The following is a 27,472-nucleotide window of genomic DNA, read 5'->3' as shown; positions in this document are numbered from 1 at the left end:
TTGTAGAGATGGGGTTTCGCCATGTTGGCCAGCCTGGTCTTGAACTCCTGACCTCAGGTGATCTGTCTGCCTCGGCCTCCCAAAATGCTGAGATTACAGGCGTGAGCCACTGCACCTGGCTTATTATACCCATTTAAAGGTGGACAAACTGAGGCTCAAATAGTTGCACTGAGTTCCTCCCTGTCACCCAGCTCTATGTGGCAAAGCCAAGGAATGAGCCCCGGTGACCTGTGAGAAACAGGCACTCCATCTAGCCTGCTCCAGCCATCCCGGCAGCCAATGGGGGCCTGGCACGTGATCAGCGCACCACACGTATGTCATAAGCAGGAGAATCCACAATGATCAAGTTTAGCACCCAAACTGCTTTTCTGGGCTGTGTGCAGTGGCTCACGCTTGTAATCTCAGCACTTTGGGAGGCCGAGGTGGGAGGATCACTTGAGGTCAGGAGTTCAAGACCAGCCTGGCCAACATGGTGAAACCCTATCTCTACTAAAACTACAAAAATTAGCCAGGAGTGGTAACACATGCCTATAATCCCAGCTACTTGGGAGGCTGAGGCAGGAGAACTGCTTGAACCTAGGAGGCAGAGGCTGCAGTGAGCCGAGATCGTGCCACTGCAATCCAGCCTTGGCGACAGAGTGAGAATCCCTCTCAAAATAATAATAATAGTAAAATAAATAAACAAATTGCTTTTCTGCTACAACACAATCTATCCCATAATGTCATTAGTAAATGAAACGCTCTGCCCAAATAAGGGGAATCCACATATGGCCAGAAATCCAAGCTGGGCTATGGCACATGCCATTCGGAAACACAAAACAAAAGGACAAGCGCACAGTCACACATAAACTTACAGAATCTCGTAATTGCCGAGGACTTCCTTTGGGGGCGACTTGTTCCATTTGCAGTCTGGGATTTCGCCGTTCGGGACGGCGATGTTGAGGGTGTCATTAATCAGGTTATACTTGAGGATGCGATCGTTGGCAGTGCTGGATGTGAGAGACGGGGACGCGTTCACCTGTGAGACGAAAGACACACGTTCCTCAGCTGTGTCTCCTGCTCTTTTGGAATGAAAACGTGCACTGCAGGAGATGCTGGCTGCTGCACACTTTAGTCAAGTTTTTTTTTTTTTTCTTTTTTTTGAGACGGAGTTTCGCTCTTGTTGCCCAGGCTGGAGTGTAGTGGCATAATCTCAGTTCACTGCAACCTCTGCCTCCCGGGCTCAAGCGATTCTCCTGTCTCAGACTCCCGAGTAGCTGGGATTAGAGGCACATACCACCACGCCCAGCTATTTTTTGTATTTTATTAGAGATGGTGTTTCACCATGTTGATCAGGCTGGTCTCGAACTCCTGACCTCAGGTGATCCTCCCACCTCAGCCTCCCAAAGTGCTGCGATTTCAGGCGTGAGCCACTGCACCTGGCAAGTTGTTATTTAACATTGCTACTATCTAATATCATCAGAGCACCTTGCTAGGAAGCACTTTGTGATCCACTTTTATTAGCTGGTCAGTGAAATATAAGTAATACTTAAAGGTGGGATTAGAATTAGGGTCTACGCTATCCTGGCTAACATGGTGAAACCCCGTCTCTACTAAAAAAAATACAAAAAACTAGCCGGGCGTGGTGGCGGGCGCCTGTAGTCTCAGCTACTTGGGAGGCTGAGGCGGGAGAATGGCGTGAACCCGGGAGGCGGAGCTTGCAGTGAGCCGAGATCACGCCACTGCACTCCAGCCTGGGAGACACAGCGAGACTCCGTCTCAAAAAAAAAAAAAAAAAAAAAAAAAAAAATAGAATTAGGGTCTACAAATCAGCAATCACACAAACATTTTGGGCCAGTGTACATCACAAACATTATCAGTGCCTACCTGTGTGACCGCTTCTGTCCTAAGTACCAAGAGCCCCCCAGCATTTTGTTAGAATCAGCGAACCAAATGACCCTGCCCAAGCGGCAGTGTGGGTTTAAGTAAAAAGCGATGGGCCCCCTTTTCGCGAAGAGAGTAGTATCTCATCAGTAAAGCAGCATTCCGAGTCAAATGATGAATCCTTTCAACACATGGAAAGGTGGTCCCGTAAGGCCTCTGAGAAGCTAAGTAATGTCACAAAATCCACACATTAAAATGGAGACATTCACTTTGTTCTGTGGAGAGTCCCATAGGCCCTCAGTCACTACTTTTTTTTTTTTTTTGAGATGGAGTCTTGCTCTGTCACCCAGGCTGGAGTGCAGTGGCACAATCTCAGCTCACAGCGACCTCTACCTCCCGGGTTCAAGCAATTCTCCTGCCTCAGCCTCCTGAGTAGCTGGGATTACAGGCGTCCACCACCACGCCCGGCTAATATTTGTATTTTTAGTACAGACAGGGTTTCACCATGTTAGTCAGGCTGGTCTCAAACCCCTGACCTCAGGGGATCTGCCTGCCTTGGCCTCCCAAAGTGCTGGGGTTACAGGTGTGAGCCACTGTGCCCAGCCAGTCACTACTTATTTACTCATATTTTAGGCACAGTTCTAATGACCTCGGTTAGTTGTTTCAGGTCATGGGGGATTAGAGGGAGCAAATCTGTAAGCTGTTCAGGTTTCTCCCAGTCAGACTGCCTGTCTATGCTGCTAGCAGGGTATCAAATATGTACTGTGCCAAAGAATTGCACAGATCTCATTGCCCTCAAAATGACCACTGTAATATACCATAATACTGTAATTCTTATTATGAACACATGAAGACTAAGAATTGTTATTAGGGGCCAGGCATGGTGGCTCACGCCTGTAATCCTAGTACTTTGGGAGGCCGAGGCAGGTGGATCACGAGGTCAAGAGTTTGAGACCAGCCTGGCCAACATGGTGAAACCCCATCTCTACTAAAAATTAAAAAAAATTAGCCAAGCGTGGTGGCAGGCACCTGTAATCCCAGCTACTTGGGAGGCTGAGACGGGAGAATCGCTTAAACCCAGGAGGTGGAGGTTGCAGTGAGCCGAGATCGCACCACTGCACTCCAGCCTGGGCGACAGAGTGAGACTCCATCTCAAAAAAAAAAAAAAAAAAAAAAAAAGAATTGTTTTAGGCTGTGTGCAGTGGCTCACAACTATAACCCCAGCACTTTGGGAGGCTGAGGTGGAAGGATCGCTTGAAGTTAGGAGTTCGAGACTAGCCTAGGCAACACAGCAAGACCCCATCTCTACAAAAAAGAAAAAAAAAATTAGCTGGGAAGAGTGGCACACACCTCTAGTCCCAGCTACACAGGAGGCTGAGGTAAGAAGATCACTTGAGCCCAGGAGTTCAAGGCTGCGGCGAGCAATGATAATGACATTGCACTCCAGCCTGGACCACACAGCAAGACTTGGTCTCTTAAAAACAAAAAACAAACCAAAAAAAACAACCCAGGCCAGGCGTGGTGGCTCAAGCCTGTAATCCCAGCACTTTGGGAGGCTGCAGTGGGCGGATCACTTGAGGTTCGGAGTTCGAGACCAGCCTGACCAACATGGTAAAATCCCATCTCTACTAAAAATACAAAAGTTAGCCAGGCGTGGTGGCAGTTACCTATAATCCCAGTTACTTGGGAGGCTGAGGCACGAGACTTGCTTGAACTCAGGAGGTGGAGATTGGCAGTGAGCTGAGATCATGCCACTGCACTCCAGCCTGGGCGACAAGGCAGGACTCTGTCTCAAAAAAAAGAAATAAAAATAAAAATAAAAAATACCCAAAACACTAGGGTCTGCAAAAGAGGGGAGAGAGAAGAAGGCGGCGAGGGTTTAAATACTCCCTATTGAATACTATGTTCACTATTTGGGTGACGGGTTCAAGAGAAGCCCAAAGCCCAGCATTCTGCAATATATCCATGTAACAAACCTGGATATGTGCCCCCTAAAATGAAAAAAAAAAAAAGGCTGGGAGCAGTTGCTCACACTTGTAATTCCAGCACTTTGGGAAGCCAAGGCAGGAGGATCACTTGAGCCCAGGAGTTCAAAACCAGCTTAGGCGGCTGGGCGTGGTGGCTCACGCCTGTAATCCCAGCACTTTGAGAGGCCAAGATGGGATGATCACCTGAGGTCAGGAGTTCGAGACCAGCCTGACCAACATGGAGAAACCCTGTCTCTACTAAAAATACAAAATTAGCCAGGCATGGTGGCTCATGCCTGTAATCCCAGCTACTCTGCAGGCTGAGGCGGAAGAATCACTTGAACCCAGGAGGTAGAAGTTGTGGTGAGCCAAGATGGCACCATTGCACTCCAGCCTGGGCAACAAGAGTGAAATTCCATCTCAAAAAACAAACAACAAACAAACAAAAAACACACAAAAAAACTCCAGCTTGAGCAGCATAGTGAGACCCCATCTCTAAAAAAAAAAAAAAAAAATTAGCCAGGCATGGTGGTGCATGCCTGTAATCCCAGCTACTTGGGAGGCTGAGGCAGGAGAATCACTTAAGCCCAGAAGCTGGAGGCTGCAGTGAGCTATGATTATGCCATTGCCTCCAGCCTAGGCCACAGAGTGGGACCCTGTCTAGAGACAGAAAAAAAAAAAAGAAAAGGAAAAAAAAAGAATTGTTGGCCAGGCATGGTGGCTCATGCCTGTCCTCTTAGCACTTTGGGAGGCCAAGGCAGGCAGATTGCCTGAGCACTCAGGGGTTTGAGACCAGCCTAGGTAACATGGTGAAACCCTGTCTCTGCTAAAATACAAAAAATTAGCCGGGGGTGGCAGCATGCACCCGTAGTCCCGGCTACTTAGGAGGCTGAGGCAGGAGAATTGCTTGAACCTAAGAGGCAGAGGTTGCAGTGAGCAAGATTGAGCAATTGCACTCCAGCCTAGGCGACAGAGTGAGACTCCATCTCAAAAAAACAAAAACAAAACAAAACAAAACAAAAAAACAGAATTGTTATTAAGAAGTAGGGCCGGGTACAGTGGCTCACACCTGTAATCCCAGCACTTTGGGAGGCCGAGGCGGGCAGATCACAAGGTCAGGAGTTCGAGACCAGCCTGACCAACATGGTGAAACCCCGTCTCTACTAAAAATACAAAAATTGGCTGGGCACGATGGCACAAGCCTGTAATCCCAGCTACTCAGGAGGTTGAGGCAGGAGAATTGCTTAAACCCAGGAGGCGGAGGTTGCAGTGAGCCGAGATTGTGCCACTGTACTCCAGCCTGGTGACAGAGCGAGACTCCATCTCAAAAAAAAAAAAAAAAGAAAAAAAAAAAAAGTAACATTCACAATTAAGATCATAGTTCATGCAGGAGAGACTTCCATTCACGTTACTCTATTTTTTTGTTTGTTTGGTTTGTTTTTTTTTTTTTGAGACAAAGTCTCCCCTCTGTCACCCAGGTTGGAATGCAGTGGCGCATGGCACGATCTCAGCTCACCGCAACCTCAGCCTCCCAAGTTCAAGCGATTCTCCTGCCTCAGCCTATCCAGTAGCTGGGATTACAGGTGCGCAGCACCACACCTGGCCAATTTTTTTATTTTTAGTGGAGGCGGCATTTTGCCATGTTGGCCAGGCTGGTCTTGAATTCCTGACCTCAGGTGATCCACCCGCCTCGGCCTCCCAAAGTGCCGGGATTAAAGGAGTGAGCCACCGTGCCTGGCCTCAAGTTATTCTGTTTAACGTGGAGGACAAGAAAGTACAAACACTGACGATCTATTCCCCGCTCACACACACAGCTTTGGTGGCATAAGGAGTTGCCTGGAAAACGCCACGATGGAACCGGCTCACTTGGCTTTTCCAGCAGCTTCCTGCAGGGGTTCCCATGACTCTACCCACAGGGAACCACGCCCTACAACCTGCTATTGTGGACTCAGGTGTCCTGGCTCAAAATGTGACCGAGATGAAGGGCCCGAGCAGTGCACTGGCAAATGAACTTGGTCGGGAGGGCATGCGGGGAGATGAACCAATAACCAATAGAGCCGGAGTTCTTTTGTCCCCTCGGAGGCCTGAAGCTCCTCCTCCTGGCTCCAGGGCAACAGTTGGGCAAGGTGGGTTTGAAGCTGGGGCCTCTGATAAGTGTGCCAGCGCCCACTGTGGCTGAGGTCGCACCAGCCAGGCTTGGTGTCAGGAGGCAGTGCTAAACAGACAGCCACCATGACATCCTCTCCACCCACTGAGAGAGGCAGAGGAATCCACTTCCAAACTCGACCTTCATAGATGCCGAAGAACAGCAGAGGCGTTCCTTCCCTCAGGAGCGTGCTCCTGCTGGCCAAGGGCTGCCAAGGTTGTGAGCTGCTTTCCTAGACGGGAACACTGTCATCCATGAGGGCAGGGGAGGACCCGGGGGACAGGGTGCAGGACTGAGGGAGGATGGACTAGCCTAGAGGCACCCTGGAGGTGTCGTCACCACCAAGTTCACGTGAGATGCGCCACAGCTCCCTGTCGTGGGCTGGGCTCTGGGAGGGGAGCAATGCAGGAATGTGCTTATAATTTAACTATCAGCAAACCATCAAACCTGAACATCGGTCCCTTTCCTGCCTGGCCTGAGAAACATCCAGGGCCTGGGGGTCCGCTGGGCCCGAGTCGGGGCAGAAGCATGTCGGGGGTGGTGTGTGGTGTGACCGGGTGTGGGTACTCCCATGGTTACCTCGATCAGCCAGGGCTTCAGCTTGTCGTCAATGATGATGTCATAGCCATAGCATTCAAAGCAGTGCTTGTCATTGTTCATCACCGGCTGGAGAGAGAGTGACCAGTGGGTGACATGGCCATCATCGAAGGGCGCAGCCGAGACCAACGCCTCAGAAACAAGCAGGATCATCCCACGGTCCCGACCTCCCACAGCAAGGGTTCCCACCCTCCACCACAAACGCTTCCTTCCCTCCTCTCCCTCTTCCTCCCGCAAGGCTCAGAGACTGGACACTTTCCTCAGCCTGATAGAGGGAACTGATGGAACCGTAACGGGCATCTCTGCATCTCACTCATCAGAGGCTTGACTAGCACCCAACCCCTCTGCCAGCGTGACACTGTCATCAGAGTGGACGGGTGTCCAGCTCCAAGCCCAGAACCTGCAGTGAAGGTCTGTGCAGGCTTATCACAGACAAACACAAACTGTCCCCCAGGCTGCCTGTCACCCCTTCCCAGGCCCTTAGGGATCCGGGTGCCAGACTATTAACCTCTGTTCCCAGTGACAAAAGTAAATCCATTTATATACAAATTTTTGAATTTCCTTTGTAATTTTTGATTCCGTTTCACCTAGATACACATTAGATTAACTGTTCTCCAGATACATAAATAACATCACCTGAGGCTGGGTGCGGTGGCTGATGCCCGTAATCCCAGCACTTTGGGAGGCCAGGGTGGGAGGATCACTTGATCCCAGGAGTTTGAGACCAGCCTGGCTAATACAGTGAGACCCCCGCCTCTACAAGAAATGAAACATTTAGCCGGGTGTGGTGGTATGTGCCTGCAGTCCCAGCTACTTGGGACGGCTGGAGGCTGGGAGGAAGAAGAGTGCCATGAGGAGTGGTGGATTGCAGTGATCCATGAACACGCCACTACACTCCAGCCTGGGTGACAGAGCAAGAATCTGTCACTTCAAACAAACAAACAAACAAAAGAAACCTGGCTGGGTGCAGTGGCTGATATCTGTAATCCCAGCACTTTGGGAGGCTGAGGCGGTGAATCACCTGAGGTCGGGAGTTCGAGACCAGCCTGGCCAACATGGTGAAACCCCGTCTCTACTAAAAATACAAAAAATTAGCGGCGTGTGGTGGTTCGTGCCTGTAATCCCAGCTACTCGGGAGGCTGAGACAGGAGAATCGCTTGTACCTGGGAGGTGGAGCTTGCAGTGAGCCGAGATCGCACCACTGCACTCCAGCCTGGGTGACAGAGCGAGACTGTCTCACAAAAAAAAAAAAAAGAAGCAGGTCTTGGCTGGGTGCAGAGGCTCACATCTGTAATCCCAGCACCTTGGGAAGCTGAGGTGGGGAGATAATGAGGTCAGGAGATCGAGAGCAGCCTGGCCAATATGGTGAAACTCTGTCTATATTAAAAATACAAAAATTAGCTGGGCGTTGTGGCACATGCCTGTAATCCCAGGAACTTGGGAGGCTGAGGCAGAAGAATCGCTTGAACCAGGGAATTGGAGGTTGCAGTGGGCCAAGATTGTGCCACTGCATTTCAGCCTGGGTGACAGAATGAGACTCTGCCTCAAAAACAAAAACAAAACAAAACAAAAAATAGGGTCTTGCTTTGTTACCACAAGTCTCAAACTTGTGGGCTTACATGATCCTCCACCTCGGCCTCTCAAAGTCCTGGGATTACAGGCGTGAGCCACAGTGCCCGGCCCGGGAAATACTAATAGTAGCCAGCTTGCTGGTGCTCAAATGTTCGTTTCTCCCCTCTTCCTTGAAAATAGATGTGCACCTGCTTTAACACTGTAAAGCAAAACACGAATGCCAACTGCAAACCAGCAAATAAACAAAAAATGAGAAGATAAAAAAAGAAGAGGCATGCTATTTCCAGTACAAAATATCTATGAAATACTAAAGTCAGGACATCTACAGACAAAAGGCTGCTGGAGGTCCATCTCCAATATATCACTTTATGTCAAAATAGTTATTATTGACTTAGTGGGTATAAGAGGAGTGAAGGGGCTGGGGCCTGTGGCTACACCTGAGAGGCTAGCCCAGCTCACCCCAGGGCGGCACTGGGCTGGAATCTGGCCCCTTTCCCTCCCCGAAAAAACCGCAGCCTCTGGCAGACGTGCAGGCGGCAAGAACATCAAAACAGGCTTTTTTTTTTTTTGAGACAGAGTTTTGCTCTTGTTGCCCAGACTGGAGCGCAATCTTGAAGACGGAGTTTCCCTCTTGGCGCCCAGGCTGGAGTGCAATGGCGCGATCTTGCCTCACTGCAACTTCCACCTCCCGGATTCAAGCAATTATCCTGCCTCAGCTTCCCGAGTAGCTGGGATTACAGGTGCGCACCACCATGCCCAGATAATTTTTTGTATTTTTAGTAGAGATATGGTTTCACCATGGCCAGGCTGGTCTTGAACTTCTGACCTCAGGTGATCCGCCCACCTCAGCCTCTCAGAGTGCTGGGATTACAGGCATGAGCCAATGTGCCCGGCCTGTTCTTTGTTTTTTGAGACAGTGTCTCACTCTATCACCCAGGCTGGAGTGCAGTGGTGTGATCTCCGCTCACTGAAACCTCCACCTCCTGGGTTCAAGTGATTCTCCTGCCTCAGCCTCCCAAGTAGCTGGGATTACACGTGCATGCCACCACGCCTGGCTAATTTTGTACTTTTAGTAGAGACAGGGTTTCACCATGTATGTGGGCCAGACTAGTCTCAAACTTCTGACCTCAGGTGGTCTGCCTGCCTCAGCCTCCCAAAGTGCCGGGATTACAGGCGTGAGCCACGGTGCACAGCTGAAAACAGGTATTTTTAACAAGAACAGCAAGCCCCCCGACTCCCAAACATGCCCTGGGAGCTGACTCCCCCGCCCACAGCAAACTCACCGCCACAGCCTTCAAGGACTGCACGATGATCCAATGGATCTCGTCGAACAGCTTGCTGGTCACCTCCTTGCCGCGGGTGCTCTCCAGGTACAGCCGCAGGTTGCTCACTGTCCACTTGCCCCCATGGATGTGGTTGTAGTCCTCCTGGTGACAGGAAAGCGGGCAGGCATCCCTCAGGTTATGCACCCATAGGAACCCCGTGGAACCGTTGCATCCCCCAAGCATTTCTGGAGTGCCCCCTGGGTGTGGGCATGCAGCAACAAGGCAAACGTCTGGACCCTTACCCCAGGGAGATCTGGGCCAGCTATTTTCCGTTTTGTTTTAAGATAGGGTCTCACTCCATCCCCCAAGCTGGAGTGCAGTGGCATGACTTTGGTGTACTGCAGCCTTGACCTTTTGAGCTTAAGCGAGCCTCTCACCTCAGCCTCCCAAGTAGCTGGGACTACAGGCACGTGCCACCATGCCTGGCTGATTTTTAAATTGTTTTAGAGAAGAGGTCTCACTATGTTGCCCGGACTGGTCGTGAACTCCTGGCCTCAAGCGATCCTCCTGCCTTGGCCTCCCAAAGTGTTGGGATTACAGGCATGAGCCACTGTGCCCGGCCGCCTGGGCCTCCTATTATGTGGGTTTTTTTTTTTTTTTTTTTTTTTTTTTAAGACAGAGTCTCACTCTGTCACCCAGGCTGGAGTGCAACGGCATGATCTCGGCTCATTGCACTGTGAGTCACCGTCCTGGACTTACGTGGGTATTTTTAAATGCTCATCTCCCTAAGACTCTCGGGCTTAATCATTTATGCCTCACAGCACAGGCTGTGGAGTGCTGCCGGGATACCCTTCAAGACCAAGGCGCTCGTTCTTCCAGATGAGACCCACCCTCACTGGGAGTGCCCTTGGCTTGAGGGAGCTGCCTAATCCAGGGTGAAAGCCTTCCCCAAGGGCAACAGCATACCATGTCTGGCTGACGCCATGTGTCAGGCCCTGCTCCCTCCAGGACAGCCCTGCAGGGCCACCCCCACTCCACAGCACCCCGGGGTGGGCGGAGGCCTCCATTGCAGCAACATCAGCTTGCTGACTTCTACCTCAGTCTTTCCTGGGGAAGCCAGCCTAAGACGCACCTGGGCTGCAAACTGCAGTGTAAAAGCACCACACCCATAACTCTCCAACAACCTTGAGAAGTTGCCATTATCATTCCATTTCACAGAGGAGGCCGGGCTCAGAGAAGCAGTTACTTGGCCGAGCTTTCCTCCTGGGCTGGGATGGGGCTGGGCCCCCAGCCCACATGTTCTGAGCCAGTTCTGAGCTCTTCCTGTTTTGCCATCCCTGAAAATTAATTCTCCATACAATGCTTGCCTTTGAAGGCAAAGGGCTAGAAAATACCCAAATGTATTACATTGTTAGGAGACTGCAATTTCATTTTCTAAGTATAAAGTGAGAACCATGAACTAAAACAATATCAGCCTACTAACTACTTGAGCAAACATCACTGACTCAAAGCAGATAAAAGGAGAATTAACCACATTTTAAAAGAAAGTCCAGGCACGGTGGCTCACGCCTGTAATCCCAGCACTTTGGGAAGCCAAGGTGAGAGGATCACCTGAGGTCAGGAGTTCGAGACCAGCCTGGCCAACGTGGTGAACCTCATCTCTACTAAAAACCCCAGTCAGGTGTGGTGGCACGCACCTATAACCCCAGTTACTCGGGGGGCTGAGGCAGGAGAATCACTTGAACCCGAGAGGCGGAGGCTGCAGTGAGCCGAGGTCGCGCCACTGCACTCCAGCCTGGGTGACAGAGCAAGACTCTGTCTAAAAAAACTAATAATAATAAAGACATAAATAAAAAATAAAATTTGTAAACCTGACACTTGCTTGGTTTGCTCTCAGGAAGACCTGAAGGGGAAGTGAGTTAGGCCAGCCACATGTGGAAACCACTTGGCCCCGGTAAACGGTGGCCATCGTCATCCCAAGACCAGCGAGGTGAACCCCTGGCTCCTGTCAGCAGCTGCGGGCCCGGAGGGCTGGTGAGCTGCCCACGTCACACAGAGGTAAGTGATGGGCGGAGGACCGAGTCCAGCCTCGTCTGAACAAACTCTTCAGCATATTTCATACCAATGCATATTTCATACCGATACTCACTCTCTTTCTCCTCAAATTAGAAAAAAGATCAGAGCATTCAAGGCTTCCATTCAAAGAAGATTCGAAACAAAGAAAGAGTCTTTCATAAAGAAACGAGACTTTTGGTTTGTGTTGGGGTGAAATGAGAGCCCCAAACCTGAACCGGACCCACAAAGCCCTGTGTGTCTGCCCTCGCTGGCCTCTCCAGTCCCTCCCCATCCACTGCCCTCACGCCAGGGGCTCCCGCCACCTTGGCGTCCTTTCAGCCCCTGTAAAGCTCCCTCTGGCAATGGCCTCGGCACACGCTGTACCCACCACTATGGAACCTTCCCTGCCTCCTCTGGATCATCCCAACTCATGCTTCAGATCTCGGCTCCAGCACTACTTTGCAGGGAAGCCTTCTCCAACCACTGGACGAGGGGCTTCTTTTGTTCCATGCTCTTCTAGATGTGCGTTCCTCACTTTCAGAGCAAGCAGCTTGGTTTGTAATTTCATGTTCATCAGGGTGATTAGTTGATGACTATCTCCCCCGGAAGTTCTGGGATCCACGAGAGTAGGTACTAAGGTAGGCTTTGCCTATCACTGCGTCCTGGGCACTCAGAAGGGAACCAACTCACATAGGTGCTCAATGCATACAGAGGCCCCTTGGTGGGGTTATGTCCAGATAAGCCCAAAGCAAGTTGAAAATATCATCAATTGAAAGTGCACTTGGCCAGGCGCCTCTAATCCCAGCACTTTGGAAGGCCGATGCAGGCAGATCACCTGAGGTCAGGAGTTCGAGACCAGCCTGACCAACATGGAGGAAACCCCGTCTCTGCTAAAAATACAAAATTAGCCATGCGTGGTGGCGCATGCCTGTAATCCCAGCTACTGAGGAGGCTGAGCCAGGAGAATCACTTGAACCCAGGAGGCGGACGTTGCAGTGAGCCAAGATCACGCCACTGCACTCCAGCCTGGGCAACAGAGTGAGACTCTACCTCAAAAAGAAAAAAGAAAAAAGTGCATTTAATACACCTAACCTACTGAATATCATAGCCTTGCCTATCTAAAACATGCACAGAACACTTACAATAGCCTGACGTTGGGCAAAATCATCTAACACAAAGCCTATTTTATAATGTGTGTGAAATACCTCAGGTAATTTATTGACTACTGTACTCAAAAGAAAAACTAATGGTTGCATGGGTACTTGAAGTACGGTTCCTACTGAATGCATGTCGCTTTCACACCACTGGACACTTGAAAAATTGTAAGTTGAGGCAGGGTACCTCAGGGACAGTCTAAACAGAAGTCACCTCATGACATCCTCCCACAGTCCCGCCAGGTAATACTATGACTTCCTTTTATAAATGGAGAAACTGAGGCTCTGAGAGTTACACTGACTTGCCCGAGGCCACAGAACTAGAAAGGCAGGGCTTGAGCCTGCCGCCTTCTTTCTCCAGGTGCCCCCCCGCAGCCCCGGGCATTCAGCTGATGCGCCCCATGCCAGCCCGCCTGATGCCTAGAGCCTCCCAGTCCCATCAGTGCCGGGCCTTAGACCAGGTTACTCTTCAAGTATCACTCCTATATCCACCCTGTTCTTGCAAAAATAGAAGAAAGAAACCCACAAAGTTGGTCTTTTTTTTAATTTTTATTTTTTGGAGACAGAGTCTCGCTCAATTGTCCAGGCTGGAGTGCAATGGTGCTATCTTGGCTCACTGCAACCTCTGCCTCCCGGTTCAAAGTGATTCCTGTCTCAGCCTCCCGAGTAGCTGGAATTACAGGCGCCAGCCACCATGGTAATTTCTGTATTTTTTATTTTTTTTAGTAGAGACAGGGTTTCATTGTGTTGGTCAAGCTGGTCTTGAACTCCTGACCTCAGGTGATCCACCCGCCTTGGCCTCCCAAGTGCTGGGATTACAGGCATGAGCCACCACACCGGCCTAATCTTTTTTTTTTTTTTTTGAGATGGAGTCTCGCTCTGTCACCGAGGCTGGAGTGCGGTGGCGCAATCTCAGCTCACTGCAAGCTTGCAAGCTCAGCCTCCCGGGTTCACGCCAGGGACTACAGGCGCCCGCCACCACGCCCAGCTAATTTTTTGTATTTTTAGTAGAGACGGGGTTTCACCATGTGAGCCAGGATGGTCTCCATCTCCTGACCATGATCCACCGCCTTGGCCTCCCAAAGTGCTGGGATTACAGGCGTGAGCCACCACGCCTGGCCAGATCGTGGGTTTTAAATTTTGATGAGGTTCAACCTAGTACTTTGTCCTTTTACAGATCATGCTGTTGGTGTCTTATCTAAAACACCATTGCCCAATTCAAGGATACAAAGTTTTTCTTCTAAAAGGTTTATAGTTTTAAATTTTACTTTAGATCTATACTCCATTTTGAGTTAATTTTTGTATATGGTAAAAGGTATGGAAGTTCATCTGTTGTTTTTTTTTTTGTTTGTTTGTTTTGAGATGGAGTTTCATTCTTGTTGCCCAGGCTGAAGTGCAATGGCGTGATCTCGGTTCACCACAACCCCTGCCTCCCGGGTTTAAACAATTCTGCCTCAGCCTCCTGAGTAGCTGGGATTACAGGTGTGTGCCACCATGCCTGGCTAATTTGTTTTTTTTTGTTTGTTTGTTTGTTTTTTTTTTTTTTTGAGACGGAGTCTCGCTCTGTCTCCCAGGCTGGAGTGCAGTGGCGCGATCTCGGCTCACTGCAAGCTCCGCCTCCCGGGTTCACGCCATTCTCCTGCCTCAGCCTCCCGAGTAGCTGGGACTACAGGCGCCCACAACCGCGCCCGGCTAATTTTTTGTATTTTTAGTAGAGACGGGGTTTCACCGTGGTCTCGATCTCCTGACCTTGTGATCCGCCCGCCTCGGCCTCCCAAAGTGCTGGGATTACAGGCGTGAGCCACCGCGCCCGGCTAATTTGGTATTTTTAATAGAGATAAGGTTTCTCCATGTTGGTCAGGCTGGTCTCGAACTCCTGACCTCAGGTGATCTGCCCACCTCGGCCTCCCAAAGTGCTGGGATTACAGGTGTGAGCCACTGCGTCCGGCACGCCCGGCCTAATTTTTATATTTTTAGTAGAGATGAGGTTTCGCCATGTTGGCCAGACTGGTCTTCAACTCTTGACCTCAGGTGATTGATCTACCCGCCTCGGCCTCCCAAAGCACTGGGATTACAAGCGTGAGCCACCGTGCCCGGCCTGAAAGTCAGTCCCTTTCTGTAAGCACAAATGAAAGGACACACTCACCCCGTGTTTCTGGATGGCGACGTTGGTGAGATGAACGAACATGTTGTCCAGCTCACTGGTACTCGGGGTGTATTTCACTGTGCAAAACCGGCAAAACCCAAGCTTATACCTAGGTGGGAATGTAGATTAATTCAAACTCTGAGGAGAAACACAAAGAAAAGACACCACTTCATTCTCTAAACAGAGCTACTTTTGTGTGTGTGATTGACACGACTCATACCAGCATCAGGCCTGACTGCTCTTACTTCCCTCAATCCCTGCCCCGTGCCAGGCACCGCACATGCATTGTTTCACCAAACCTCACAATGGTGCTAAGAAGAAAGACGTTTTGGGTGAAAACACAATCAAGAGGGAATCAAAACCTTAGGGACGCTTACATGTAACAGCGTAGCGGACGGTACGTGGACACCAGAACGTACAAGCGCAGGTCGAACTTCCTCCCGCCAATTAGTAACGGGTTGTTGATATAGAGAGAAATCACGTAGGCTTCTTTATTAGATTGAGACACAAACCTAAATATGGCAGAGAAAGTAAAAATTAGATGGTAAAAGATGGAATACCGAAGACACAATCCATGAAAGGAATAACTGATAAGCTAGACTTCATTAAAATTAAAAAATTAGAGTTTCGGCCGGGAGCGGTGGCTCACGTCTGTAATACTAGCACTTTGGGAGCCCGAGGCAGGTGCATCACTTCAGGTCAGGAGTTCAAGATGAGCCCGGTCAGCATGGTGAAACCCTGTCTCTACTAAAAAGAAAAAAAATTAGCCGGGTATGGTGGTGTGTGCCTGTAATTCCAGATACTCCGGAGGCTAAGGCATTACAATCACTTTAACCCGGCTGGGCGTGGTGGCTCACTCCTGTAATCCCAGCACTTTGGGAGGCCGAGGCGGGCAGATCATGAGGTCAGGAGATCGAGACCATCCTGGCTAACACGGTGAAACCCCATCTCCACTAAAAACACAAAAAATTAGCCAGGCATGATGGTGGGCGCCTGTAGTCCCAGCTACTTGGGAGGCTGAGGCAGGATAATGGCGTGAACCCAGGAGGTGGAGCTTGCAGTGAGTCGAGATTGCGCCACTGTACTCCAGCCTGGGCGACAGAGCGAGACTCCATCTCAATAAATAAATAAATAAATAAATAAATAAATAAATAAATAAATAGAATCACTTGAACCCGGGAGGCAGAGTTTGCCGTGAGCTGAGATCCGGCCACTGCACTCCAGCCTGGGCAACAGAACGAGACTCTGTCTCAAAAAAAAAAAAAAAAAAGAAAACCACAAAGACTGCAGAACGGCATAAAACGGTGAACTGGGACCTGGCACACAAAGCAGGTGGCTGCCCATACTTACGAAGATGTCTTGCTGTCCCGGGACCACTTTTTGATCTGTGAGAGCTTGTTGATAAGGAAGATGCCCTTTCCCTGGGCCTTGCCACAAGGCTTCATGATCCAGGTGCTGGACGGGCTCTTCCGGAACTCCTCTACAAACAGGTTGTAGTCAGCAGGCAGCATATAGGTGACAGGAACAAAGTCTGCAAAGCAAAGACACCCAGCGCTGGTAAGCGGCCAGCCCAGCAGTGGCCATGAACAGAAAGATCTTGCCCCTGCCTTTCCAGGGTCTATGGGTTTAGTGCCCCCCGCCACAACCCAGCAGCTAACAGAACAAGGGCCTCTGCTGCACAATCCCTGGGCAACACTCCGAAGTTACATTTACAGAGCCTACCTAAGCACCTGAGAAACCTGTATTTTTCAATCCCCACGGCTACCTGGGAGCTCCTGTAAATAAACCCTGTAATGATTCCCATTTAGCAGACGAGGAAACTGACACCCAGGGAGGTCAGTTAAGAGAATTCTGCCCAGGTTTGTGAAGGAATCTGAAACTATTCAGTCCAGCTTTTATCCCGGACTGGACAGGGGCACACTGTCTTTCCTGGGCATAACCAGACATAGTCATGAGCCCTCATGGCAGCCTATGGCTCAAGAAGTGTTTCCCCGGGCTGAGTACTGAGGGCATCCTCTGGCTTACACAAAGTCCATGCCGGCTGGGCATGGTGGCTCATGCCTCTAATCCCAGCATTTTGGGAGGCCGAGGTGGGTGGATCACAAGGTCAGGAGTTCGAGACCAGCCTGGCCAATATGGTGAAATACCGTCTCTACTAAAAATACAAAAAGAAATTAGCCGGGCATGGTGGCGGGCACCTGGAGTCACAGCTACTTGGGAGGCTGAAGCAGGAGAATTGCTTGAACCCAGAAGGCAAAGGTTGCAGTGAGCTGAGATCACGCCACTGCACTCCAGCCTGGGGGACAGAGTGAGACTTCGTCTCAAAGAAAGAAAAGAAAAAAAATCCATGCCAGGCAATTCCCAAAGCACTCACAGAAACTAGGATCCCAAATTCAGGCCCCTCCTGCTCCCTCATTCTGGAGACACCTGAAATGAAACAGGTGCCACCACAACTCGCGTGGACATACTCATGCATCAAAGCCAACAGTCACCACCTCAGCGCCTCGCGCCCCAAAGAAACGATTCAGCTGTTTACTGAAAACATGAGCCAGTGGAAAAGGCACAAACCCAGATAGAGGTATTTTCCATTTTCATCTTTTTCTGCCAGGGGACTCCCTTCTTTCTCCAGCTCCTTCCTGTATCTTTTGATGTTCTTCACCATCAGGTCCTTCCGGGTCAGTTCATAGTGGTTTGGAAAATGGTTGACTATTTGGTCATCTGAGAGCCGATATCCAGTTTCGACGCTGAACACATTTCGGATGGTTTGCACACTCATCCTGAAAGAGATGAGCAGGACAGATGCTGGGCAGTGACGTCTGGGTGGCAGGAGCCCTTGTTCCCATCCCTGCAAACACCCTGAACCCTCAGCACCCTTCCCCACTACTCCCACATCCCCCGGCACCTGAGCCAGGGGCTGCCTGGCCCAGAGCAGCACAGAACAGGTGCCCGGGGACAGGCCAGGACCCAAGCTGTGTGAGGGCCAGGAGCTGTGCTGATTCTGTACCCTGAGCTGTTTCCCTCTCTGGCCCAGAACAGGTGCCCGGGGACAGGCCGGGACCCAAGCTGTGTGAGGGCCAAGAGCCGTGCTGATTCTGTACCCTGAGCTGTTCCCCTCTCTGGCCCAGAGCAGGGGCTCAATAGATGTTTACTGATTAGTGATAACACAGATTAATGATAACACTGTCAACAAATATACCCTTTTCAGACTCCGAAGTCAGGAAACTCATTTAAACAGGATCTGTACCCAAATTCAGGAAGGTCAAGGACCCTTTCAAAACAAAATCACAGGGGTTAGTTATGGGCCCTGAGTCAGTACTTGATATTCTTGGAGAGTCTGCTGAAGGGGCAAGGTGGGGACAACAGAGTCGAAAGAGAAATGGATTCCTTCCAAGCCTCTGAGAATGCCACGGTCTCCCTGCCACACGCCTGTCCTCACCACACCCGCTGAGAAGCAGGGAAGGGGTACGGAGGAAGAGCTGGCCCCGCCCAGAGCCAGAGTCACAAAACATGGCAAGTGGCCCCAGCCTCTTGCACTGTGGTCCCTGTGCCTCCAGCCTACCCCCACCCCACAGCACCACCCTGGAGAAGGTGCCCAGAGCCCCCAAAAGGTTGCTGTGGATTCCAGGATGGCTAGAATAAAGGGAATCTTTTTTGACTTTTTATTATGGAAAACCTCCACCACACTCAGAAGAAGAGAGAAAGCGTTGAGGGACCCCCATTGCCCCATTCCCCAGTTAATGGCATGTGGCCAGTCCCGTTTAGTCTGAACCTCCACCTCACTCAGCACTGGCATGTTCTGAACCAACTCCCAGACATTATATTAGTTCATCCAAAGCATTTCTGTAAGATTCTCTAATGGTTTAAGACTCCATGTTCTATTATGTGATATCCTAATTTATATAAGTATCACAACTAAAAAAGTATGTATGTATGTATGTATGTATGTATGTATATATTTTTGAGACAGGGTCTCGCTCTGTTGCCCAGGCCGGGGTGTCATGACTTGATCTCGGCGTGCTGCAACCTCTGCCTCCCAGGCTCAAGCAATCCTCCTACCTCAGCCTCCCAAGTAGCTGGTACTACAGGAAGGGGCCACCGTGTCCAGCTAAATTTTTATAGTTTTTTTTGTAGAGACGGAGTTTTGCCACGTTGCCCAGGCTGGTCTCAAACTCCTGGACTCAACTGATCCTCCCGCCTCAGCCTCCCAAAGTGCTGCAATTACAGGCGTGAGCCACCGTGCTTGGCAACGGCAGGAATACTTCTATAGGGACAAGCTTCCCTTCATCAACAATCTAGATGCCTCAAGAAGAGTTCATACACAAAACACAGAATCAGTGCTTGATTCCTTCCCTTTATTTATCAGTTTTTCAAAGTAAAGAGCTGGCCAGGCGCAGTGGTTCACATCTGTAATCCAACACTTTTGTTTTATTTTGGTTTTGTTTTGTTTGTTTTTTGAGATGGAGTCTTACTCTGTTGCCCAGGCTGGAGTGCAATGGTATGATCTTGGCTCACTGCAACCTCTGCCTCGTAGGTTCGAGCCATTCTCCTGCCTCAGCCTCCTGAGTAGCTGGGACTACAGGCATGCACCACCACACCCAGCTAATTTTTGTATTTTTAGTAGAGATGGGGTTTTGCCATGTTGGCCAGGCTGGTCTCGAACTTCCGACCTCAGGTGATCTGCCTGCCTTGGCTTCCCACAGTGCTAGGATTACAGGCATGAGCCACCATGCCAGCCTATAATCCAGCACATTGGAAGGCTGAGAATTGGGGCAGTGTTCAGTTGAGCAATTTTTTTTTTTTTTTTTTTTTGAGACAGAGTCTCACTCTGTCGTTCAGGCTGGAGTGCGGTGGCGCGATCTCAGCTAACTGCAAGCTCCGCCTCCCGGCTTCACGCCAGCCACTCTCCTGCCTCAGCCTCCCAAGTAGCTGGGACTACAGGTGCCCGCCACCACGCCTGGCTAATTTTTTGTATATTTAGTAGAAATGGGGTTTCACTGTGTTAGCAAGGATGGTCTCGATCTCCTAACCTCGTGATCCGCCTGCCTTGGCCTCCCAAAGTGCTGGGATTACAGGCTTGAGCCACCGCGCCGGCCTCAGCTGAGCAATTCTACTCCTCTTTGTGGTACTGACTGAGGTCATTCAGAAGTTTAGAGCCAGTCGATGGGATAAGCTGGGGGTCCCAGAAGGTTTTCTTCACGTCTGGCACCTTGACTGGCCTAGCTGGAGGCTGGAAGGTGGGCACAGCTGCACTGCCATGTAAAAAACCTACCTGTGACTGCTGTGGCACAAGGGCTTGAGGATGGCACCTTCTCACAGGACAGCTCAGGGCACTTGCATGTTTCCAATAGAGGAACTGGCCTGGGCCCAGGCATGTGTGATTTTTACTGTATTCCACTGGTCAATGTGGTCAAAGAGTCTTTCAAGAGGAAAGGCCAAAGACCTCAACTTTAGAGTGAAGCAGTGGCAAGAACTTTGTAGCCATCTTTATTTTCTCTCTCTCTTTCTCTCTTTTAGAGACAGGGTCTCGCTGTGTTGCCCAGGCTGGAGTGCAGTGGCACAGTCAACGCTCACTGGAGTCTTGACCTCCTGGGCTCAAGCAAGCCTCCCACCTCAGCCTCACAAGTATCTGGGGCTACAGGCACGAACCACTACACCTGGATAATGTTCGTATTTGTTTGTAGAGATGAGGTTTCACCATTTGCACAGGCTGGTGTCAAACTCCTGGGCTCAAGAGACCTGTCCGCCTCTACCTCCCAAAAGGCTGGGATTACAGGCATGAGCCACTGCACCCAGGCATCCCACCACCCAGCTCATTTTTTTTTGAGACAGGGTCTCAGTATATTGCCCAGGCTGGTCTCAAACTCCTCCCAAAATGCTGGGATTACAGGCATGAGCCACTGTGCCCAAGAGTTCGATGCCCTGGCCTATGGCCATCTTTAACCTGCCACAAATTGGGTATGTGGCTTTTGGGGTATTTTTCTGTTTGTAGTTGTATGAATTTACAGTTTGAAACACATATGATAAGTTCCAATCCATTGCAATTCTTTTTTTTTTTTTTTTTTTTTTTTTTTGAGTGAGAGTCTTGCTCTGTCACCCAGGCTGGAATGCAGTGGTGTGATCTCGGCTCACTGCAACCTCCACCTCCCAGGTTCAAGCAATTCTCCCTGCCTCAGCCTCCCAAGTAGCTGGGATTACAGGCGCCTGCCACCGAGCCCAGCTAATTTTTGTATTTTTAGGAGAGACAGGGTTTTACCATGTTGGCCATGGTTGGCCAGGCTGGTCTCGAACTCCTGACCTCAGGTGATCCACCTACCTGGGCATCCCAAAGTGCTGAGATTACAGGCGTGAGCCACTGCGCCCAGTCTATTTATTTATTTATTTATTTATTTATTTATTTTTTAATTTTTAATTTTTAATTTTTTTTTTCTTTGAGACGGAGTCTCGCTCTGTCGCCCGGGCTGGAGTGCAGTGGCCAGATCTCAGCTCACTGCAAGCTCCGCCTCCCGGGTTTATGCCATTCTCCCGCCTCAGCCTCCCGAGTAGCTGGGACTACAGGCACCCGCCACCTCGCCTGGCTAGTTTTTTGTATTTTTTTTTTTTTTTAGTAGAGACGGGGTTTCACCGTGTTAGCCAGGATGGTCTCTATCTCCTGATCTTGTGATCCGCCCATCTCGGCCTCCCAAAGTGCTGGGATTACAGGCTTGAGCCACCACGCCCGGCCTATTTTATTTTATTTTTTGAGATACAGTCTCACTCTGTCACCCAGGCCGGAGTGCAATGGCGTGATTTCAGCTCACCACAACCTCCGCCTCCCAGGTTCAGGCCATAAGCTTGCCTCAGCCTCCTAGGTAGCTAGGGTTATAGGCACATGCCACCACACCCAGCTAATTTTTGCATTTTTGTAGTGATGGGGTTTCACCAAGTTGGCTAGGCTGGTCTCCAACTCCTGACCTCAGGTGATGCACCCGCCTCAGCCTCCCAAAGTGCTGGGATTACAGGCAAGAGTCACTGTGCCCGGCCCATCACGGCTGCACCATAATCCAGTCAAAGTACTTACTCCCTCCCACACTGTTTAACATTTAGTTGTTTCCAGTATTTTACCCTAACCAATTTTTCTGTAAACCTGATAGTACACTTAGTGCTTAGAACATAAGCTCTTCTTTTTTATTTTTATTTTTATTTATTTATTTTTTTTGAGACAGAGTCTCACTCTGTCACCCAGGCTGGAGTGCAATGGTGCGATCTCCGCTTACTGCTACCTCTGCCTCCCAGGTTCAAGCGACTCTCCTGCCTCAGCCTCCCGAGTAGCTGGGACTATAGGCAGGCACCACCACGCCCAGCTAGTTTTTTTGTATTTTCAGTAGAGACAAGGTTTGGTCATGTTGGCCATGCTGGTCTCGAACTCCTGGCCTCAAGTGATCCACGGGCCTTGGCCTCCCACAGTGCTGGGATTACAGGCGTGAGCCACCGTGCACGGCCAGAACAAGAGCTCTCAAAATATCAATTAGCTTGGCCGGGCACAGTGGCTCACACCTGTAATTCCAGCACTGTGGGAGGCCAAGGCCCACTTGGGGAGGCTGAAGCAGGAAGATCACTTGAGTCTACAAGTTTGAGACCAGCCTGGGCAACATGGGGAGACTCTGTCTCTGAAATAAATAAACAAACAAACACACACACACCAGCTTTATTACCAAAAAAAGAAAAAAAGAGTAACTCCAAACTGCTTCCTATTTATGGCTTGACACGGTGGCTCATGCCTGTAATCCCAGCACTTTGGGAGGCCGAGATGGGAAGATCTTTTGAGGCCAGGAGTTCAAGACCAGCCTGGGCAACACAGCAAGACCCTGTCTCTATAAAAGAAAAAAATGCGGCCAGGCACAGTGGCTTAAGCCTGTAATCCCAGTACTTTGGGAAGCTGAGGCGGGTGGATCACAAAGTCAGGAGTTCAAGACCAGCCTGGCCAACATGGTGAAACCCCATCTCTACTAAAAATACAAAAAAAATTAGCCAGGTGTGGTGGCGCCTGTAATCCCAGGTACTTGGGAGCCTGAGGCAGGAGAATCACTTGAACCCAGGAGGCGGAGACTGCAGTGAGCTGAGATGGCACCATTGCACTCCAGCCTGGGTGAGAGAGCGAGACTCTGTCCTGTCCTCTGGCCCAACTATAATGCATGCTCACTGGAAGGGGAGGCCTGAGGCTCTTGTTTCTCACCCAAATTCCCCACAGGGTTGCTGAGCTGAAACACCCCAGACTTCATACCCCAGGCTGAACACACTGACGTGGGAACACACCACAACACATTCGCTCACAAACAGCCTTAAGGAAAAATGTGTGCGAGGAGGCAGCACAACGACGGGAGACACCAGCTCTGAGGCCACTCTCTGCAGGGCACTGGAATTAGTAAAACCGACACGTAAGTCTCAGAGAAACGACCCAGCCCTGCTGTGCGTGCTTACCAGTAAAAATTCCAGTCCTCATTTTCTGTCACTTGGACCCATCCTCTCTTTTCAAAGTTATTGATCAGCACTGACTTCTCGATATCAGTGACCCATTTTACTTTTCCTGCCATAATCCTGGAAGAGATCAAGATATCAGAGCTACAAAACTTTAACAACTCACTTTCCTTTAAACCCAAGGAATCCTCTAAACAGCATGCCCCACTCCAAACTCGATCTTACCCTGGCAGTGGTTCTCAACCAGGGTGATTCCGTCTCCCAGGGGACACCTGGCAGCGTCTAGAGACAGTCTGGTTGTCATGACTGGGGGATGCCTCTGGTATTGGGCATGTCCAGGCCAGGGATGCCGCTCAACATCCGACTGCACAGATGACCCCTCACAACCAGTCATCCAGCCCCAAATGTCAATTGTGCAAAGGCTGAGAAACCCTGGTCTGGTGGGAGAAACAGGCAGCCGGCAAGTCGCCACCCGGGAGTATTCAACTGTAATTGTGCCAGGAGCCACAAAGCAGGGGCACACGGGGCTCTGAGAGCCAGAGGCAAGGCAGCTGGGGAGGGCTGCCCTGACAAGGGAACCCTCGGGCCTCGGGCCGACTTCCAGTGGGTAAGTGGGGGTCGGCATGCCTGTCCCATGTCCCTCCAGGCACCGCCTGTCTCCCTACTTGAAGTCACCCTCTGTAACTGTGGAGTGACCGTAAGTGTTTATCTGGACTGGGCGTGGTGGCTCATGCCTGTAATCCCAGGACTTTGGGAGGCTGAGGCGGGCGGATCGCCTGAGGTTGGGAGTTCAAGACCAGCGTGGCCAACATGGTGAAACCCCGTCTCTACTAAAAATACAAAAATTAGCCAGGTGTGGTGGTGCGCACCTATAATCCCAACTACTCGGGAGGTTGAGGCAGGAGAATCACTTGAACCCGGGAGGCAGAGGTGAGCCGAGATCGTGCTACTGCACTCCAGCCTGGGCAACAGAGCAAGACTCCATCTCAAAAAATAAAAATAGGCTGGGCGCGGTGGCTCACGACTATAATCCCAACACGTTGGGAGGCCGAGGCAGGCAGATCACGAGGTCAGGAGATCGAGACCATCCTGGCTAACACTGTGAAACCCCGTCTCTACTAAAAATATAAAAAATTAGCCGGGCGTGGGGGCACGTGCCTGTAATCCCAGCTACTTAGGAGGCTGAGGTAGGAGAATCACTTGAACCCAGGAGGCGGAGGTTGCAGCGGGCAGAGATTGCGTCACTGCACTCCAGCCTGGGTGATAGAGCAAGACTCCATCTCTAAATAAATAAATAAATAAATAAAATAAAAATAAAATAAATAAAATAAAAATTTTTTTAAAACAAGTGTTTATCTGACCACATCACTCCCATTTAATAACCTCCATGACTCCCCATGGTACTTAAACACACAGACCCCTTGCCCTCACCTGCTTCTCCAGGTCCACCTCACACCACCTTCTCCTATACGCTCTGTTCCGCCACCCTGGGCTTCCTCCGCCCACTCTCTCTCCTGCCGCAGGCCTCACACACACTGGGCCCCTCCGCCTGCAGCGTGCTGCCCTCACTCTCTGCCTGGCTAAGCTGCCCCCCACTCATCTGCCAGCATAAATGAATGTCGCTTGCTCCACTAAGCGTCCCTGACCCTCCAAACCAGGTGCTGGACCCCTCGGCACCCCGGAGCTCTGTATGAAGCACCTGCTGTCCCTGCTGGGGGCCAGGGAGCTGGCTTGCTTTCTTCTTCACTGCTATGTGCCCAGGGCCCAGCTCCATGCCTGGCACGGGAGGGATGCTCAGATCAGACAGACAGACTGGCTGCAGTCCCAGGCCTGTCAGCGCCACGGTGGGACTCGGAGCTGTAACAGTTACAAGAGGAGTCTAGACCTCGGTTTGCTCTGAAAAGTCTAGTTTTCAAACTGCTCAGGCAGCCCAAGATTCAAGGCTCCCACCCCAGCTCCGACCAGGAAGGCTATAGGAGGCTGCCTCTCCACCCTGGCGACCCCCACACCACAGGCATCTGGCCTGTACAACTCACACGTTGTACTTAAGACAATCTTCTGGCCGGGTGCAGTGGCTCATGCCTGTAATTCCAGCACTTTGGGAGGCCGAGGCGGGCGGATCACCTGAGGTCAGGAGTTCAAGACCAGCCTGGCCAACATAGCGAAACCCCATCTCTAATAAAAATACAAAAATTAGGCCGGGCACGGTGGCTCAAGCCTGTAATCCCAGCACTTTGGGAGGCCGAGATGGGCGGATCACGAGGTCAGGAGATCGAGACCATCATGGCTAACACGTTGAAACCCTGTCTCTACTCAAAAAAAATACAAAAACTAGCCAGGCGATGTAGTGGGCGCCTGTAGTCCCAGCTACTCAGGAGGCTGAGGCAGGAGAATGGCGTAAACCCGGGAGGCGGAGCTTGCAGTGAGCTGAGATCCGGCCACTGCACTCCAGCCTGGGCGACAGAGCCAGACTCTGTCTCAAAAAAAAATAAATAAATAAAATAAAATACAAAAATTAGTCAGGCACGGTGGCGCACGCCTGTAATCCCAACTACTCAGGAGGCTGAGGCAGGAGAATCGCTTGAACCCGAGAGGCAGAGGTTATAGTGAGCCAACGTCATGCCATTGTACTCTAGCCTTGGTGACAGAGCAAGACTCTGTCAGAAAAAAAAGAAAAAAAGAGAAGAGAAAAGAAAACAAAAGAAAAGAGAAGAAAAGAAAAGAGGCCGGGCGCGGTGGCTCACGCCTGTAATCCCAGCACTTTGGGAGGCCAAGGCGGGCGGATCATGAGGTCAGGAGATCGAGACCATCTTGGCTAACACGGTGAAACCCCATCTCTACTAAAAATAAAAAAAATTAGTCGGGCATGGTGGCGGTGCCTGTAGTCCCAGCTACTTGGGAGGCTGAGGCAGGAGAATGGTGTGAACCTAGAAGGCGGAGCTTGTAGTGAGCCGAGATCACGCCACTGCACTCCAGCCTGGGTGACAGAGTGAGACTCTGTCTAAAAAAAAGAAAAGAAAAGAAAAGAAGAAAAGAAAAGGAAAGGGCCGGGCGCGGTGGCTCAAGCCTGTAATCCCAGCACTTTGGGAGGCCGAGACGGGCGGATCACGAGGTCAGGAGATCGAGACCATCCTGGCTAACACGGTGAAACCCCGTCTCTACTAAAAATACAAGAAAATTAGCCGGGCGAGGTGGCGGGCGCCTGTAGTCCCAGCTACTCGGGAGGCTGAGGCAGGAGAATGGCGTGAACTCGGGGGGGCGGAGCTTGCAGTGAGCCTAGATCGCGCCACTGCACTCCAGCCTGGGGCACAGAGCAAGACTCCGTCTCAAAAAAAAAAAAAAAAAAAGAAAAGAAAAGGAAAGAAAAGAAAAGAAAAGGAACCAGACTCAAGGGAGTCCTGATGCCCTGATTCAAAGCCAGGGTGATACTACCCTAAAGTGCCACCTCTCGCCACACAGCCCGTCACTTCCCTCTGTGAACCTGGTCTTTGGCAGAATGATGACAACATCCAGCTCACAGGGTCAACGAGCAATAAACAGAATGGCTCTCTGGAAGCTACAAGGTGCTGTATAAAGGACTGCCATTAGGTGATCTGTCACGGTGCACGTGGAACCTCAGCAGTGGAACCTCAGCAGTCACACCAAGATGACAGTAAAAGCACAAGAGCCACACCGTAGCATGTGAGCCGATCCCACACCCCTCATACCCGCAGACATGGGGGCCACAGGAGCCACACCCCAGAATATGAGCCGATCCCACACCCCTCACACCCGCAGACACGGGGGCCACGGGAGCCGCACCCCAGAGCATGAGCCGATCCCACACCCCTCACACCTGCAGACAAGGTGGCCACAGAAACCACATCCCAGAACATGAGCCGATCCCACACCCCTCACACCCGCAGACACGGGGGCCACGGGAGCCGCACCCCAGAGCGTGAGCCGATCCCACACCCCTCACACCCGCAGACACGGGGGCCACGCCAATGGCTCAGGGGACTTTTCGTTTTCACTATGTGATTTCAGCCTCCACATCCGTGATTTCCTGATGAATCCTGCTTGCGGCCTGGGGACCCCCAAACCACCGCCGTCCAGGCTGCATGGTTCACACGTTGTACTTAAAGCAAGCATCTTAGTGGGTGACCTCACACCAGCCACTGACATCTACCTGGAGGTGACAGAAGAGTAGTGACTGGAGACCAGGAAGGCTGTGCGCGATTCTCACACAGTGCTTCCGCAGGCCTCAACGCTTC

General features: G+C 50.8%; 2 protein-coding genes across 7 annotated transcripts in view; both read right to left on the bottom strand.

Moving 5' to 3' along the window:
- Nucleotides 1-27,472, bottom strand: part of TTLL12 (tubulin tyrosine ligase like 12) — a 233,898-nt gene that overhangs the window by 92,411 nt on the left and 114,015 nt on the right. The window lies entirely within an intron of this gene.
- The window catches only part of TTLL1 (TTL family tubulin polyglutamylase complex subunit L1), a 42,719-nt gene that overhangs the window by 6,877 nt on the left and 8,370 nt on the right, over nt 1-27,472 (bottom strand). For 3 of the 6 annotated variants that reach the window (XM_045363505.2, XM_045363504.2, XM_065522042.1), the window contains 8 exons: nt 23,223-23,339; nt 17,334-17,542; nt 16,116-16,296; nt 15,143-15,277; nt 14,766-14,874; nt 9,429-9,572; nt 6,556-6,642; nt 855-1,018 (listed from right to left, as the gene is read on the bottom strand). In XM_045363505.2, the coding sequence (XP_045219440.1) occupies nt 855-1,018; nt 6,556-6,642; nt 9,429-9,572; nt 14,766-14,874; nt 15,143-15,277; nt 16,116-16,296; nt 17,334-17,542; nt 23,223-23,335 (1,142 nt within the window). In that variant the 5' untranslated portion in view covers nt 23,336-23,339. The remainder of the gene's footprint in view (nt 1-854; nt 1,019-6,555; nt 6,643-9,428; nt 9,573-14,765; nt 14,875-15,142; nt 15,278-16,115; nt 16,297-17,333; nt 17,543-23,222; nt 23,340-27,472) is intronic. The other 3 variants (XM_065522043.1, XM_045363507.2, XM_045363508.2) reach the window with 1 other exon arrangement.

This window comes from Macaca fascicularis, chromosome 10, assembly GCF_037993035.2.
Source record: "Macaca fascicularis isolate 582-1 chromosome 10, T2T-MFA8v1.1".
NCBI lineage: Eukaryota > Metazoa > Chordata > Mammalia > Primates > Cercopithecidae > Macaca > Macaca fascicularis.
Note: the sequence above shows the minus strand (reverse complement) of the source record. Positions and strands in the feature narration are given on the sequence as shown.